The sequence below is a fragment of the Eulemur rufifrons genome, chromosome 16 (genome assembly GCF_041146395.1).
Source record: "Eulemur rufifrons isolate Redbay chromosome 16, OSU_ERuf_1, whole genome shotgun sequence".
Taxonomy (NCBI): Eukaryota; Metazoa; Chordata; class Mammalia; order Primates; family Lemuridae; genus Eulemur; species Eulemur rufifrons.
This window is the reverse complement of record NC_090998.1, coordinates 38,610,511-38,625,435: the sequence shown is the minus strand read 5'-3', so window position 1 is coordinate 38,625,435 and position 14,925 is coordinate 38,610,511. Positions and strand designations below refer to the sequence as shown.

Genomic DNA, 14,925 nt, shown 5'->3' with positions numbered 1-14,925 from the left:
GGGGCCTTCACACCAGGCAACGCCTCACACACAGCACCGCCCCACACCCAGCCTCTGCCCACCACACCAGGCTCCCTGGCACCCCCAGCCCTCTCCATGCAGGTACCCAGCACCCTCACCTCTGCAGTGCCTCCCCCAGCACCCAGGTTGTAGCTGAGCTCCCCTCGGAGGCCGCGGCTGAAGCGAGGGGCAAACTCAGGGTACAGCGCAAGGCTCTCGTGCAGCCCGGCAAGCTGCAGGCACTGCAGGACACAGTATGTCAGCCCCTTCACGTCGGCATTGGCCTTTACCACCTGCTCTCGCCGGGGCAGCTCACAGCCAATCAGGTCACCCTTCCCTGCGTGCGGAGAGGAAGCAGAGGTTAGCAAGCTCTGACCCTCAGCCACAGGAAGCCCCCACCCCTAGCTGCTGAGCCTCCCTCGGGGCTGGGCTGGGCCTTCTCAGCGGAGACCCCGCTGTGCAGCCTGGGAGCAGGCAGAGTGGAGTGCAGAGGCCTGGCCCCTGCTGCCTGCCACCCTGGCTCTCAAACTCATTCAGAGCAAAGCCATGTGCGGAGACATCAGAATTTCAGCTCTGACAGAGCGAACAGTCATCAGCGCTGGTGGTTGCAGGCTGACTCTGTCGATGAGAATCCCCTGGGAAGTCAGACCAAACTCCCAGACCCCATCCCTACCTACGGCGTCACAGTGTCTACGGGAGACCTCGCAATCTGATTTTTAAAAAAGCTCCACAGGTGATTCAGGTGTGGCTTGTCCAGGGACCAGTGTTTGGAACCAGCAATTTAGAGCCCCATGTGGCACAGTGAAAATGTCAGTGGCCAGGTTACTTCATCTTTCTGGGCTCTGGCTTCTCTACTAGAGATGCCGCATTCAACTGAGTCCATGGAATTTTCTTGATTTCACCAGAAGGGGTCAATGAAGGGTTTCCCCACGGCCAAGTTGAATCAGCCACCCGGCTGACAGCAATTGTAAAAGGGCATCAGTGACAGCCTGAGGCCCAGAGTCAGCGATGGTAAATTGTGTGTTTTGTGGGGGCTGCGTGTCTTGGAATCAATGAAATAGGATATGTCCAGCCCAGGGACTGGTGAGGATTAAATGATTTAATGTAGATAAGGTACCTGACGCAAAGACGACCAATAAAAGTTCATTTCCTTCGTTTCCCTTCCAACAAAAGGCCACTTATAGATCATTCTCAACAGGGAAAGGCTTGCAGTCTGGGCTTGGACAGAGCTGCAAGCCCTCCAGGCAGCTCACCCCACTGTCAGACAGCTCAAACTATGAGAAAGTGTTTCTTTATCCTTAAGGACAAAGGATGGCTGCCACTCCTTCCTGTGGGCCACCTCAGGCTGCCAGCAGCACACACTGAGCTCAGAGGTCTCCTCTAAATGTTCCTGGACTTTTGCTCAAGTGTAGATTGCACCCTCATTAAATTTTATTTTCTTGGTTTCAGGCCATCCTTCTGGTTCCTTTTGAGAGCTGTTAGCATCTCAACGTGATTGTCTGAGGAATGAGCTCTCTCTTCATTTGTGTCATCTGAAATAGGATATGTGTTTCTTGTCTTCATTTAAGAGGTGAGATATGCCAGGCGGTGGCACACACCTGTAATCCCAGCACTCTCAGAGGCTGAGGCCAGGAGTTCAAGACCAGCCTGAGCAAGAGAGAGACCCTGTCTGTACTAAAAAATAGAAAAATTAGCCAGGCATGGTGGCACACCTGTTGTCCCAGCTACTCAGGAGGCTGAGGCAAGACGATCGCTTGAACCCAGGAGTTTGAGGTTGCTGTGAGTTATGATGACACCACTGCACTCTAGCCAGGGCGACAGAGTGAGACTCTGTCTCTAAACAAAGAAAAAAAAAAAATGAGAAACAGGACAGGACTGTGGGCAGAGTCTTGGGGACAGAGACTGCCCTCTAGGTTGGTATCTCAGCCTAAGCCTCCAGGCCCAGCTCATCCAATCCTTCCTCCCTCACAATGGACTTTCATAAGCAGAGGTAGGGGCCAGAAGCCACACTGGTGCATGAGGGCAGCCTCAGCTGCCAGGAGCAGGCAGGATGCACCTGGGTGTTCAGGTAAGGCGGCGGGTGGGGAGATGTGGGTGCAGAAAGCCAGGCCCTGATTGGGGCATACAGATCCTCCAAGTCAATGGGGAAATAGTTCCATCCAGAACATGAGGGCTGGGATGGGAGAGCTCAATGGTGGCATAAGTCTTGGTGCCAGAGATATCATGGAGGCAGAGGCCCAGAATGCAGGCAGTGGCCATTCTTGTGGCTCCGTCTAAGTACTGAACACTGAGCGTTGGCTATTCTGAGACTTGGAGCCTGGTACCAGCAAAGAGCTTCTCTGAGGATCCATGCCAGCTCCTAGCCACTCTGCTTCCTTGGCTCCAAGCTGACAACCATCTGTTTAGTAATCCACTTGACAACCTTGCTTTGGGTTGACCAGTCTGCAAAGGTCAAAACCTGTCTTCGTGCCCTTCTCAATCTCTCCAGTTCTCCAACATTTCTTGGGGATTGCCAGCCACACCTGAGTGGCACAACTCTATTTTCTCAGTCCTGGCATAAGCTGCATGTAGGCCCAGAAGCCAGATGCAAAATGGAGGGTGTCAACATCCTGTCACCTCTCTCAGGCTCCAAGCCCCCCCCATGATGGTATTTCCCCTCCTGTTTCCTGCCGGAGGATCATCCTCCTAAAGGAAGCACAAATGCACACATGGCAGCTGCTGGGGCCACTAGCAACACTGTACCCATGTTCTGCTTCGCTCTTGCTTCTCGTCTTCATTGTGGATTGCCAGGCTAGCGAGGAACCTCAGACCCCTTCTGACTGCAGCTGTCCTCACAGCAAGTCTACACATGCCTTGGCTGCCTGAGAGTGCAGTTGTGGTCAGCTACGGTCTGGTCACCGCCTCCCTTCCGCCTCCCTTCCATCTCGTGTGAGTCCCTTGACTACCCAAGCAGGTCCCAGTGTTCCCTGCCCTGGGGGGATCACTGCTGAGAGCCTCCCACGGCCACAGAGCTGTGCTCCCCTTTAGCAGCTTTTCACGGACGCAGCCCCATGTTTCCCAGAGGGCTTGAACGTGCTTTCCTGAGGCCCCGGGTGCACGTCCACCCCTCCTGAGACCATTCCCTGTCTGCAGGCACGATTCCCCTCACAGTGCCTGGGAGCCCCATGTAAGCAGCATGAGACAGGGCCAGGCAGACTGGGTTCTAAGCCCAGTTGGCCAACCCTAGCTGTTCTTGAACCTCTCTGACCTCGGTGTCCTACGCGAAGCGGGAATAATAATCGTTCCTACCCCGCTGGGTTCTGTGAGGCTTGTGTGACACAAAGCATGTGAGGGCTGGGACTGGACTAGTCACGCTGGGAGACCCTGTGATTACGTCCATTCCACAAGTGCAATCTCTAGTCGTCCTCGCCTAGGGAGTCACTTCTTCGATCTCACTTCTTCTTTTGCCAAGAAGCAAAGTATGTATGCTGTACACACCATTTCTACCAGAGCGAGTCTCCCTGGCCGTTTGGAGGCTGAGCTCTGCTGTCACCCTGACTCTGGGCTTGCTCTGCCCCAGGAAAGTAGCGTCCCATCTCTCTACCGGGCCCTTCTACTCCTTCCCTTTTCAGCCCTGCCTGACCACTCTCCCCAGCACTTCCCTCCTCAGCATTTGATCTTCCTCCTGACAAGCTGCTCCCATCTGTCCATTCATAGACCGGCTCCTTTTAATAGACTGTTCTTCCACTAGCTCTGTCCCAGGAACACCTGTGAGATCCTGTCCACCTCCTTATGTTGCCACCTTGCAGTCACTGGGTCTCCTCTGAGCTTTGCCCAGGACTCCATGGCTACTCCCGACTCCCCCCTGGATGTTTCTCCCCCTGTGGCCTTGTGTACATCCCCTCTCTGCGTTTTCTGCAGATCAGGGCCATGGTCTCACCCCCCCCCCCCCCACACACACAGAGTCCCCATGCCCTCTCCCACCCTCACAAACCTAGGATGGCGAGCACGGTGCCACCCTTGAGCACCTCCATGGAGCCAGAGCAGACAAAGTAAAGGGCCTGGAGAGCGTCGCCTTGGTGGATGAGGTACTCTCCAGGTGTGCAGAAGGCGGGCCGCAGGGCCAGAGACAGCGCCCGCAGGCAGCCGCGGCTCGCTGCCTCGAACAGCGGCAGCTGCAGGACCTCCTTGTGCAGGTGCATGGCGATGTCTGCGCGCAGCTCATCCGGGAGGCTCTGCAGCAGCTGCAGGCAAACAGGGGCTAGGGTTGGGCGTGGCAGAAGAGGAGGCAACCTCCAGCCAGCCACTTTCCAACCTGGCAGGCCTTGGGAGCAAGGGGGGCTGTGGGAGGGGCCTGTGGGCTCCCGCCCAGCACCAAGCTCCACGCAGAGTGCAGTCAGCGAGGGGGTGCCTCTCCCAATCACTTTAGCCACCGTGAGCAGCTCAGCTTTCCGCCTCCTGGACTTAGGCTCAGAAGTCAGCGAGCACAGAGCCCCCAGACCTAGCCAGGGTTCAGAGGGCCTCCTAGCCGCCTTGGCTGCCCTCTAGCCCATGCTGCTGTCCCCACCAAGAGAGAGCAGGGGCAGAGTGCCAAAAGTCTGCATTCCTCTCCCGCCCACTTCTGATAATTTTAGGCCAAGTGCAAACCCCTTGAGGAGCAAAGCTAGAAGGGCTATCCCGGGAAGCTGCAGCACCTCGGTGGTGTCGATGCCGTTGTTCACAGCCCAGGTGGCCTGGAAGTACTCGAGCATGCGCTGCTTGAGGGGCTTGGGGATGCGATGGATGCGGATGTAGTCGCGCAGGTCGCGAGTGCGGCTGTGGTACAGAAAGCGGCGGGCGTACATGCGCTGGATGATGGCCGTCACGTTCCCAAACACCACCGCGTGCATCAGGGCTGGGGGAGGGTGGCGAGAGGGGGTCACCTACAGGACTGGCCTGGCCCAGCCTGACACCACGCTGGACACATCTGTCCTCTGCCCCCCAGCACGCTCCTAGGCAAGGCACATAGGCTGCTGTGTGGCACGGAGTCTCCCAGCCCTGGCCTCCTGTTCCGTGCACCACCTAAAGCGGAAGAACCTCTGGCCTCAGGACCTAGGGGGAGGTGGGAGAGGGGCGCCACCTGGGGGCCAGAAGTCTGGGAGTGGGCCCAGAGAAGACTGAGGCTCACGGGCCAGGTCTCACCGCCGATGAGCATGGTGCAGATGGAGAAGATCTTCTCGGTGTCCGTGTTGGCGGACACGTTGCCGAAGCCCACGCTGGTGAGGCTGCTGAGTGCAAAGTAGAGGGAGGTGATGTAGGCACTGCGCAGCGACGGGCCGCCCAGGAGCTCCAGCCCTGTCCCGTTGGCCTCGCTGCTGCCACTGCTGCAGTTGTCACTCTGGCCAGAGCTATTCCCTCCAACTGAGCTGCGGCCCACCAGGTAGTAGGGGGTCTCCAGTCGGCGGGCCAGCTCCTGCAGCCAGCCTGGAAAGGGGCGGGGGAAGAGCCTGAGCTGGCAGGAGGACACTGCTCTACTGGGGGCGTGGGAGTGCCCACTGGCAACGCCGGAGTGGGGACATGCACATACAGACCCACCCTTGTGGCTTCCCACCACTTCCCCTTCTCCGCCAACCCAGCACACCCCTAGCCACCCCCTCAAACCTTCAGCAAGACAAGGACATGAGGAAGAGGTTGCCATCTCCCCAGCTGGCTCCTACAGGATGATGGCACAAGGAGTATCACACCCTCTTCCCCATGGCTGGCCTGATCTCAGGTCATGGGCCCAGCTGGAGGGGGCAAAGGGACTAGAGGGGTTCACTGCATTCGATCACAACCTTGTCCCCAAGGCTGGGCGGTGAGGCCACCTCCTCTGCCCTGTCTGCCCTGATTCCTCTTCCTGTGTCTCTCCAAGCCCATCTGCTCCAGAAAGTTCTCCCTCCCCACCCCATTCAGGCTCATCCCTCCCCCGCAACCACACAAACCACCCAACCTCATGCACACGTACACATTCTCAAGCGCATCTATGTGGACATGTGCATACACACCATCGAGACTGCATGTGTGCCCCACACAGTTGAAAAGACAAGGACACACTTGTGAGCACCTTACATAGCCACAGCCATTCACACTAAGGCCTGTGCACACTTGGGAGAGAGAAGTACACAGGTGCACGCACTCTGACACACAGGCAAGGGTGGGGACACTTGTAGGGACATGAGCACACAGGTGCATACACTCAGGCCATGGGCAGACAGGTACCTGTGCATTCACACAGGCACTCACACACATGCAGTCACAGGCCAGGATGGACTGCTGTGTGGAGGCTGAATTTGCCCAGGTCTCCCCCTCAACCCAACATTCCTGACCTGGCCTTGGCAGGAGGTAGGGCTGTGTACTGGGGTCTCCTATGAGCCCATGGCTGCCAGAAGACACTCTGGACCTCACTGGAGGGTTGTGAGAGCTCTACGGTGTTGGGGGGTGTCCCAGGGTCTACAGAGGTCCTGGCAGAGCTGGGGACCATGGGGTGTAAGAGAGAAAGGGCAGATTGGCTGATCTAGAACTGAGAGCAGATGGTAAATGTGGGGTATGGCTCAGGGTCACAGGCCTCAGTGAGACCCCACCTCTCCAAGTGGGGTGCTCTGCCCCTCCCACCTCAGCACAAAGACCCCTACTCTACACTCTCCCCAACACCTTATGCACGTGGGTCCCTGTGGTCCCCACACCCTCCTCTCATCCACCCACCCACTCCTGCGGCAATCTCATGCCCTGTGTGCCAGGAGCCAGGACCCCATAGGAGCTTCCTGTGGGCTCCAGTTCAGAAGACCAGATGATGTGGGGCAGGAGTTACACCTCCAAGGTGCCACATAAGGGGGCTTAAAACAAAGTGCCATGGGGCTAGGGCTAGAAGGCTTCCTGGAAGAAGGGACATTTGTGCTTGGTCTCAAAGGATAGGTAGGGTTCTGATACAAAGAAACTGAGAGGGGTTCATTTCTGATGGAGGGAAAGGTATGAGCCAAACCTGGAGATTTTAAGACAAATACAGGCAAGTAGCTCAGTTTGGCTAGAATGTGGCTTAACACCAAGGGCATCAAATTCCAGGCTAAGGAACTTGTGGGGATGTATTATGACCTGCACCAAAGTGAGGGTTCACCCTCCTGTTACTTGAGGTGTGCTGTGAGAATGCAATGGAGTACATAAAAGTCTTCATTGTCATTGTTTAGTTGGACCTCTGAGCATGATGCCCATGGTAAGGAGGGTGAGGGTGGGGTGGCGAGAAGCTACAGGACAGAGGGGAGGGTGACAAGGGGGCTTCTCTGCTCAGTCTTGGCCATGGGGCATCAGCAGCTCCAGGAGCTGGGACCAGGATGGTGTTGCCACATGGGGCAGGTCAGGCCAGGAGAGGCAGCTCTGGAGGCTGGTGGCTTTCACACTGAGAAATGCTCTCTGTTACCTCTCTCGGTATTTAGTACAATCTTTTGAAAACCCAGCCCACCCCTACTGGGCTAACGGGAATCTGCGGAAGGAATTCTGTCCAGACCACGGGAGGGAAACCGAGCAAGGAGGGCACAGAGAAGGAGCCTCCCACAGACAGAGCTGGGCAGCCCACTGGCCCAGCTCAGCCCCACCCCGCTACTGAGAGGTCTGGGTTTGGTGAAAACCCAGTTGAGGGGGAGTTTCTCTGGAGAAAGAAGGGGAAGATGATGATACACTTGGAAACTCTCCAAATGTAGACTGATACCAGCTCTGAATAGAATGAAACCACTCTGGAACTCAGGGGTCGAGGGTGAAAGAATTACCATGTGTATCTGTGAGGGTCACCTGGCCTCTCACATTCCCCTGCCCACTGTGGGGGGGCCCAGCGCCCTTCTGGGAGCCGGAAGTGTTCTTAATGTCAGATCCTCAACTCCTGTGAAGCAGCCTCAAGAGGGGAGCCTCGTGGACTCAAGATAAAGTATGTCTGGGTCCTACTTTAGGGGGCGGGGTGGACCTGGGCATTTGATGTGATCTCAGCCCACTGTAGGGGGCGATGGAGGGCCCTACTTCACCATTATCCATCTCCCTGCCCTCGGACTCCGCTGCGTGGCTGTCTGACCCCAGAGCAGCCTCTACCACAGACGCCCTCTGGGAAGAGCAGGCGCCAAGGATCTGACACTGCCTAGAGTGTCCTGGTGTCCACGTGCTCAGCAACTAGAGTGCTCAGGGGAATATCCAAGTGTGCCCTGTGGGGCACACAGCCGTCTCCCGTAAGCTTGGCAGGAGAGAAGATTCACAGGAGCCTTGTTGTCCCCAGGGGACTGATCAGAGCAGGTTTCTAAGGCTGACCTGGACGCCTGGTGACTCCACCAAGGAGCAGACTGTCATGAGAGCCGCCTGAACAGCTGGAAACATGGCCAAATGTCAGCTACTGGGAAGCTGACAGAGGGCTAGAGGGCTTGGGAGGGCGAAGGTAGGTTTAACTTTGGACCTGAGGAATATGGAGAGTTAGAAATGGCTGGAAAGGAAGGGTTTGGCTAAAGAGAGAGAACAGAAGTTGAGATGTTCATGCAGTGGTGTGGTGGCATGGCCAAGGGAAAACGAGGGGAGGAGGAGAGACGTGAGGAAAGCCTGTCTGGAGCCCCTGGAACTCGAGGGGCTGGGAGGAGGCTGGCTGACGACCACATCACATGGCAAAGGGGAGCGAGGTTGGCAGGGCCAGGTGCTACAGGGACTTCAAGGAGGATGAAGCTTTGGCCCTGGAAGGTCACAATGACCTTCTGGGTGACATTTTGGATGGAGAGGTGGGGGTGGAAGCCCTTCCGGCAGGAGTTAAGACGTGAGTGGGTGGCAAGCAGAGGGAGGAGCTGTGGAAGTGGAGGTGACATGAAGGAGAGCTGTGGGACACAGAAAAGGCTGCGTTCCAGGCTGGGGGAGAGCGGAGACGCAGCAGAGAGAGATACAGGCTGGAGGTGGCAAGAGGGAGGCAGGAGCCTTGGGAGCCAAGGTGGTGGGGATGGGCTTCAGAGAGGATTGTGGGTAAGTGCGGGCCGTCAGAGGAACCCTTGAGGGCAGTGGCTCCCCACTTTGCCTTCCCAGCCAGGGAGGGGCTTAAGGAATGTGATCAAAGGTTGGCCACCAGGAGGCAGCAAGGGCCAGTGGGACCTCCCAGGCAGCCCCCAGGCTTTCTTCACAATGCCCTGCTGCTGGAGAGCAGGCCTGCCATGTGGTGGTGGCTGTCGCACTCACACCTCACACCCCCTTCTCTGACTCGCACACACACAGGCCTGCCCAGGTCTCTGACCCGCATCAGCACACACACTTGCACTCACACTCCTCTCCCGACCCCCCAGCGCACAGGGGACCTCCAGTACCAATCTCAGGGAGCTCGGACTCGCTGCTCTCGATCTCCTGCTGGCCGATGTAGAACCAGACGCAGGCCACCCAGTGGGCGAGCAGGGCGAACACGGCCATGAGCAGGGTGAGCACCACGGCGCTGTACTGCGAGTACCGGTCCAGCCGCGGGAGCAGGCGCAGCAGGCGCAGCAGCCGCACGGTCTTCAGCAGGTGGGCCCCGAAGTACTGACACGCAGGAGGGAAGAGAAAGGTCAGCCTAGGTTGGATCTGCCTGTCCCACCCCAAAGCCCACCCACCCAGCCCAGCCACACTGACCACATTGACTTTGAAGGCATGTAACAGGTCAAAGGGCAGTGCCGCGATGACATCCAGCAGGAACCAGGTGGTGACATAGTGGAGGCAAATGGACTTTGGGGCAAACACTACCTGGCCTGACTTGGACACGAATGTGGTACGGAAATTCAGCACAATGTCTGTGGGGAATCCGGGGTGGAGAGAGCACGTCAGCATGGGGCGGGGGAAGCCATTCTCTTTTTTTTTTTTTTTTTTTTTTTTGAGGCTGGGTCTTGCTCTGTTGCTCAGGCTAGAGCATAGTGGCATCATTGTAGCTCACTGCAACCTCCAGTGTCTGAGCTCAAGTGATCCTCCTGCCTTGGCCTCGAGAGTAGCTGGGACTACAGGTGCATGCCACCACACCCAGATCATTTTTTTCATTTTTTATTTTAGAGAAGGTGTCTCACTATGTTATCCAAGCTAGTCTCCAGCCCCCGGCCTCAAGTGATCCTCCTACCTCAGCCTCCCAAGTTGTTGGGATTACAGGCGAGAGCCACCGCATCTGGCAGAGGCCACTCTTTACCAGACACTTGCTGAGTACTTGACACTGTCCCTTTTCATACATCGTCTTACTTAGTTCACATAGTAACTCTAACAGGTAGACATTGTTACGCCTATTTTATGGAGGGAGAAACTGAGACTTGGAGAGGCTTTGACTGGCTGCTCAGGGTCATACAAGACATTAGTGGCAGAGACATGTTTGGAACCTGGGCCTGATTCCAAAGCTCACAAGTTGCAAACAGGGGGAGGGCAAGAGGGACATTTGTAGGGCACTGGAAGCCATGCAGACCATCCCCATCAAAGCCCCAGGGTGCCCGGTATGAGGAGTGGAAGGGCAGAGTGCACGCACCAAGGATGAAGAGGACCTCCACGGCCAGGTCACAGACACTGGGTGGGCCACGGGCTGCGCTGGGCTCCCGGGCTGTGCTCACACACACGCTGTAGGGCACGGTGACAGCCACGTAGAGTGTGGCAAGCAGGATGAAGCCGTCCCACGTAGCCCTCAGTGCCCCACAGTGCAGCAGGATGAAGGGTGACTTCCGAATAGCAGCTACTTTGTACTCAGGCAAGTTTGGCTTCTCTCCAAACACCCCCTGAGTGAGGCAGGGCAGGTCCAGGCAGGGAGGAAAGATATTGCACAGGCTGAGTTTGGATAGTGTTCCCCTCCTTTCTCTCCCTGCATTCTCAAAGCAACCTCTGATATAGGCATTGGGGTCTCCATTTTACAAATCAGAAAACTGAGGATCAGGGAGGTCAAGTGACTTAGCTGAGGTCACACAGGCGCTTCAGAGAGGAGCCAGGATTGAACCGGGGTCCATCTGACTCCAAGGCCAAGACTTTCCTCTATACTTTTGATGGATCAAGCATGTGACATTCCCACCCTCAGTCCCAAGCCCCAAAGTGCTGGTGGGGCCTGAGTGGCCTCCAGGATGTTCTATCTGTGGTGGACCCCATTCCCCTTTCCCAACTCCTCGGTCTGCCCCTACCCTGGCCCCTGCTCCAAACACACACCCTAGTGCTCAATCCACCTTATTGAGCTTGTGCTTGCCCTTAGGCTGCTTCTGCAGGTGCCCAGATAGGTGGTAGAGCACAGCCCTGCTCCGCCGCCGGTTGGCATTGAAGCCTTTGGCTCCGGCCCGGCCATATCGGCGCCGGCCACCACCTGCAAAAGAAGAGGGGCTCCTCAGGATGATGATGGGTGTGCCCAAACACCCCTGCATAGGGGCGTGGGTATACGACACCGGTTGCTGGCCCATGGACTGGTCTGGCTCATTGACTATTTAGTCTGTTTAGAGTTGGGGGCTCAGGCATTCCTCACTTCCTGGGCTCACTTGTCCACCCAGCAATGGGCAGACCTGGGGTTGCTTAAAGACACTACTCCCAGGGCCTGCTTCCAGGAGGAGGTGGTTTGGACCAGATGAGGCAGGAGAGGATCTCTGTGGGCAAAGGCCTGGGAGAGGAGGTGGGGAGCTGGTTCACCAGGGAGGAGTGTAGAGCTAGCAGGAGGCCATTATCAGAGGTGTGGGGCTCAGAGAAGGAGCCCAGAGTCTAGGTGAGGGACCCGAGGGTGATACTGAAGTCTGACATGGCGGAGAGGCAGACCCAAGGGGGGTGGGAATGGAGAGCACCCCCAGAATCCCCAAGTGGCAAAGAAACCTTGGAGCAACTTCTGATGACAGCTTTGTGACCTGCCAAAGGCCTGCCCCAGACTTTGGAGGATACAAGAGGAGAAAGATTCCAAGAACTTAAAAGAGGGCTTTGGCCAAGGCTCCCCAGTCAGGTTTGCCATGGGGAAAAGGAACTGGTGGGTCTGTGCTCAACCTCCCTAACTGGTCAGAAAGGGGTGCTCCACAGGCACAGTGGAGTTCATCTGCTTTCCATTCCTTAATAAAGTTGACTTAAAAACTCCAACTTTGTTCCAACCAGCCTATTTGGAAAAAAGATTTCCATACCTGGGCACATAGAGCTGAGAGCGGCACAGGCCTCTCAGGCAGCCGGCATAGGAGTCAATGAATGCAAGAGGGGTCAGGGGGGACCCACAAGCTCAGCCTGGGTGCCACGGCCCCGCCCAGGCCTGAGGTACCCAATACCCCAGCCACAGCAGCTAAATCAATGGTCCCACGGGCACCCACCTGTCTCTTTCCATCTGTCACGGCCCCCTCGGTTCTTGGTGTCACTGATGTCCTTGTGAGAGACCAGGAAGAGGGCCACCTCCCCTTTCTCATTCTTTATGGGTATCACATCCAGGAGACACCAGAACGGGAGCCCTGGGGCACAAAAACAGACTCAGCCCACCTCCTACCCTCAGCCCTGCCCAAAGTGACAGAGGCCCTCGCTCCACTGACATCCTGGGCAAGTCAAAGGCAAGGTCTAGGGGCTTTCTGGGGAGGAGGTGGCAGTCCAGTTTCACTTAGGACAGGGCTTTATGGAACGTGAGGGCTGAAGAGTGCAAGTGCAGCAAGAGAAAGCAGACAGACAGTCAGACATCTGCCAAGACAGGGTGTTTTTCTGCTGGATGTGGGAAACTCAAGAATGGGGTTGAGTGGAGGCTGAGGCCAGGGTGAGGACGGTAGAAAGAAGGGGCAGGGCCAGGAGGTGGGGTGGAGGAAGAGGGGATGGCAAGGGGATGGGTGCACAGGGAGACAGGATGAGATGGGGAGATGGGGAAGATGGGGAAGATGGGAAGGGGAAGGAGGAGGGACAGTGGATGGGTGGGTGCCAGGGTGTGTGAGACTGCGAAGGTGAGGCAGGTTGGCCAGGTGGCCCCTCACCGCTCTTCCGGTACAGGATCAGCTCAGCCTTGAACTCCTTGTGCTCATCCAGGGCCTTGCGGATCTGCTGGCGGACGAGCTCACTGGTATCTGGCCCATAGAGGAAGGAGCAGGCACAGCCTCGCTGCATGACCTCAGCCCGGGAGAAGCCCGTGAGGTCACAGAAGCCATCAGAGCAGTAGACCACGGGGAAGAGCCCCGCCACCTGGGCGTTGCCCAGCACGAAGTTACTGTCTGCAAGAGAGCACCTCTCAGAGGGGAAGTGGGGTGAAGGGTGTGTTGGGGGGACTTCCTTTCCCAAATGCTTGCAACCAAAGAGTAGGTTTTACAAACCCCAGGTATCCTGCGTGTATGGGGGTGGAGTTGGGCAGGAGCTGTTTATGAATTGAAATCAACGTGTGTTACCTATGTGTCAGTGCCCCACAAGGGCTCCTTCCTAGCAGCATGTGTATGAGTACATCAGAGAATCAGCCCTGTGTGGGCACTGTGCTCTCTGAGGGTGTCCTGAGCTATGTGGGGTAAGGGGTGAGTTGGGGATGCCCAAAGGAGGGCAGCCTCCGCCCTGCCTCTACCTCTGCCAGGCTCACCCACCAGCCAGATACCCAGGTTGCCTGTCTGGCTCCTCCCACTGGGACCCACCTGGACTAGAAGGCAACTGGGGCCACCATACAGCCTACGCTCTGTGTGTGAGCCCTAGCTGCCTGACCTGGCTCAGAACTTAGTAAAAGCGATCAAGAAGGGGGTGTAGGAATGGTGGCTGAACACAGGAGCCTGGAGCCAGGAACGTATTGGGGAGTGGGGGCGCTGAATCAGCAGGCTGCAGGAGCCAAGCACACTGACAAAGCAGATGGAGGAGCCTGGAGGGGGAAGAGCTCAGCGATGGGCTCCCACCCCCTATCAGGAGCCAGAGACCATGGAGGACCTAGGCAGAGAGCTGGGAAGCCCCACTAGGGGTGAGTGTGAGGCAGGAGGAGGAGAGAGGGGGTTTCACAACTTTCCCTCAGCTCAGAGCCCCAGGAACCCAGGATCCAGAGCTCAGGTTGCCTTCTCCAAACTTCCGCAGCCCTGGTGGGAGTCTCAGAACCCATCTTCTTTGGGGCTGGATGGGCTCTCTAAGGCTGGTGGGTTTAGGCTGTGAGATGCGCTTGGACACACATAGCTCTCCTGAGTCCTGGCTACTCTATCTCCGTTTGCAAATCTCTTGTCTAAATCTGTTATTTGAGCCCTCCCGGCTGTCCCTGAGCACTGCTGCAGGGATGGGATGGGTCAGCTTGACTAGCCTGCCCCTGCTAACAAAAAGCACCCCAGGCTCCATACCCAGGGACTTCTAGCCTTGCTGCCCGCCCTGGAGCAGGGCTGATCCTGAACCCTTGGTGGAGGGATGGGAGGGGGGAACGGCGCCTGGCAGGAGACCGTGGCCTCAGCTTCAAGAGGGGTGGGGAAGGAGGAGGGGGTGAGAACAGGTGGACGACAAGCCGAAATGTCGGAGTCCAGGGCCGGCAGGAGCCCTGGCGTGGGACCGTTCTTCCGGCAGAGAGTAGGGTGAGGGTCGGACTCACGCGTGCCGTCGAAGCGCGTAGCGATGGTGTCCAGGAAGGTGTTCTGCGGCGCCAGAAGCCCCCGCATGGCTGGCATCTTAGGCGGCAGCGGCCGCCCGCCCCATCCCTCCGGGGTGCGGGGACTCAGCGCCGGGGGAGGGCGCCCACTTCGGCCACCCCCTGCCGAGCCCCGCGCCCCCTAGCGCAGCCGTCGGGGGGCAAAGTCTAGCCCGGGCTCGAAGGTCCCGCCAGCTGCCAGCGCGCGAGGAGGCGTCCGCACCGTCGGGGCCCTGAGCATGGCGCGCGGCCCCTCGCGCCCTGGTCTCACACGAATCCCAGGCTCCAGGCTCCGCCGCCGCTGCGCTCTCAGCACCTCCCGCCGCGGCAGCCGCTGCAGCAGCTCCCGTTTCGGCAGCAGGTCGGCTCCCGCTCGGGCTCCTCTCGTCGCCGGGTCCCCGCAGCTCCCTCCGTCTGTCGGGAAGAAGCGGCAGCCT

The 14,925-nt window shown here is 57.7% G+C and overlaps 1 protein-coding gene across 2 annotated transcripts in view; it reads right to left on the bottom strand.

Annotated features, from left to right (window-relative positions):
• The window catches only part of KCNH3 (potassium voltage-gated channel subfamily H member 3), an 18,268-nt gene extending 3,343 nt beyond the window's left edge, over nucleotides 1-14,925 (bottom strand). Inside the window, exons 1-11 of one of the 2 annotated variants that reach the window (XM_069491559.1) lie at nucleotides 14,453-14,925; nucleotides 12,894-13,123; nucleotides 12,255-12,389; nucleotides 11,151-11,284; nucleotides 10,472-10,715; nucleotides 9,604-9,761; nucleotides 9,306-9,513; nucleotides 5,161-5,442; nucleotides 4,674-4,873; nucleotides 3,974-4,223; nucleotides 120-337 (exon numbers count right to left, since the gene is read on the bottom strand). In XM_069491559.1, coding sequence (XP_069347660.1) covers nucleotides 120-337; nucleotides 3,974-4,223; nucleotides 4,674-4,873; nucleotides 5,161-5,442; nucleotides 9,306-9,513; nucleotides 9,604-9,761; nucleotides 10,472-10,715; nucleotides 11,151-11,284; nucleotides 12,255-12,389; nucleotides 12,894-13,023 — 1,959 coding nt within the window. In that variant the 5' untranslated portion in view covers nucleotides 13,024-13,123; nucleotides 14,453-14,925. Of the gene's footprint in view, nucleotides 1-119; nucleotides 338-3,973; nucleotides 4,224-4,673; nucleotides 4,874-5,160; nucleotides 5,443-9,305; nucleotides 9,514-9,603; nucleotides 9,762-10,471; nucleotides 10,716-11,150; nucleotides 11,285-12,254; nucleotides 12,390-12,893; nucleotides 13,128-14,452 lie in introns of both variants that reach the window. The other variant, XM_069491558.1, reaches the window with a different exon arrangement.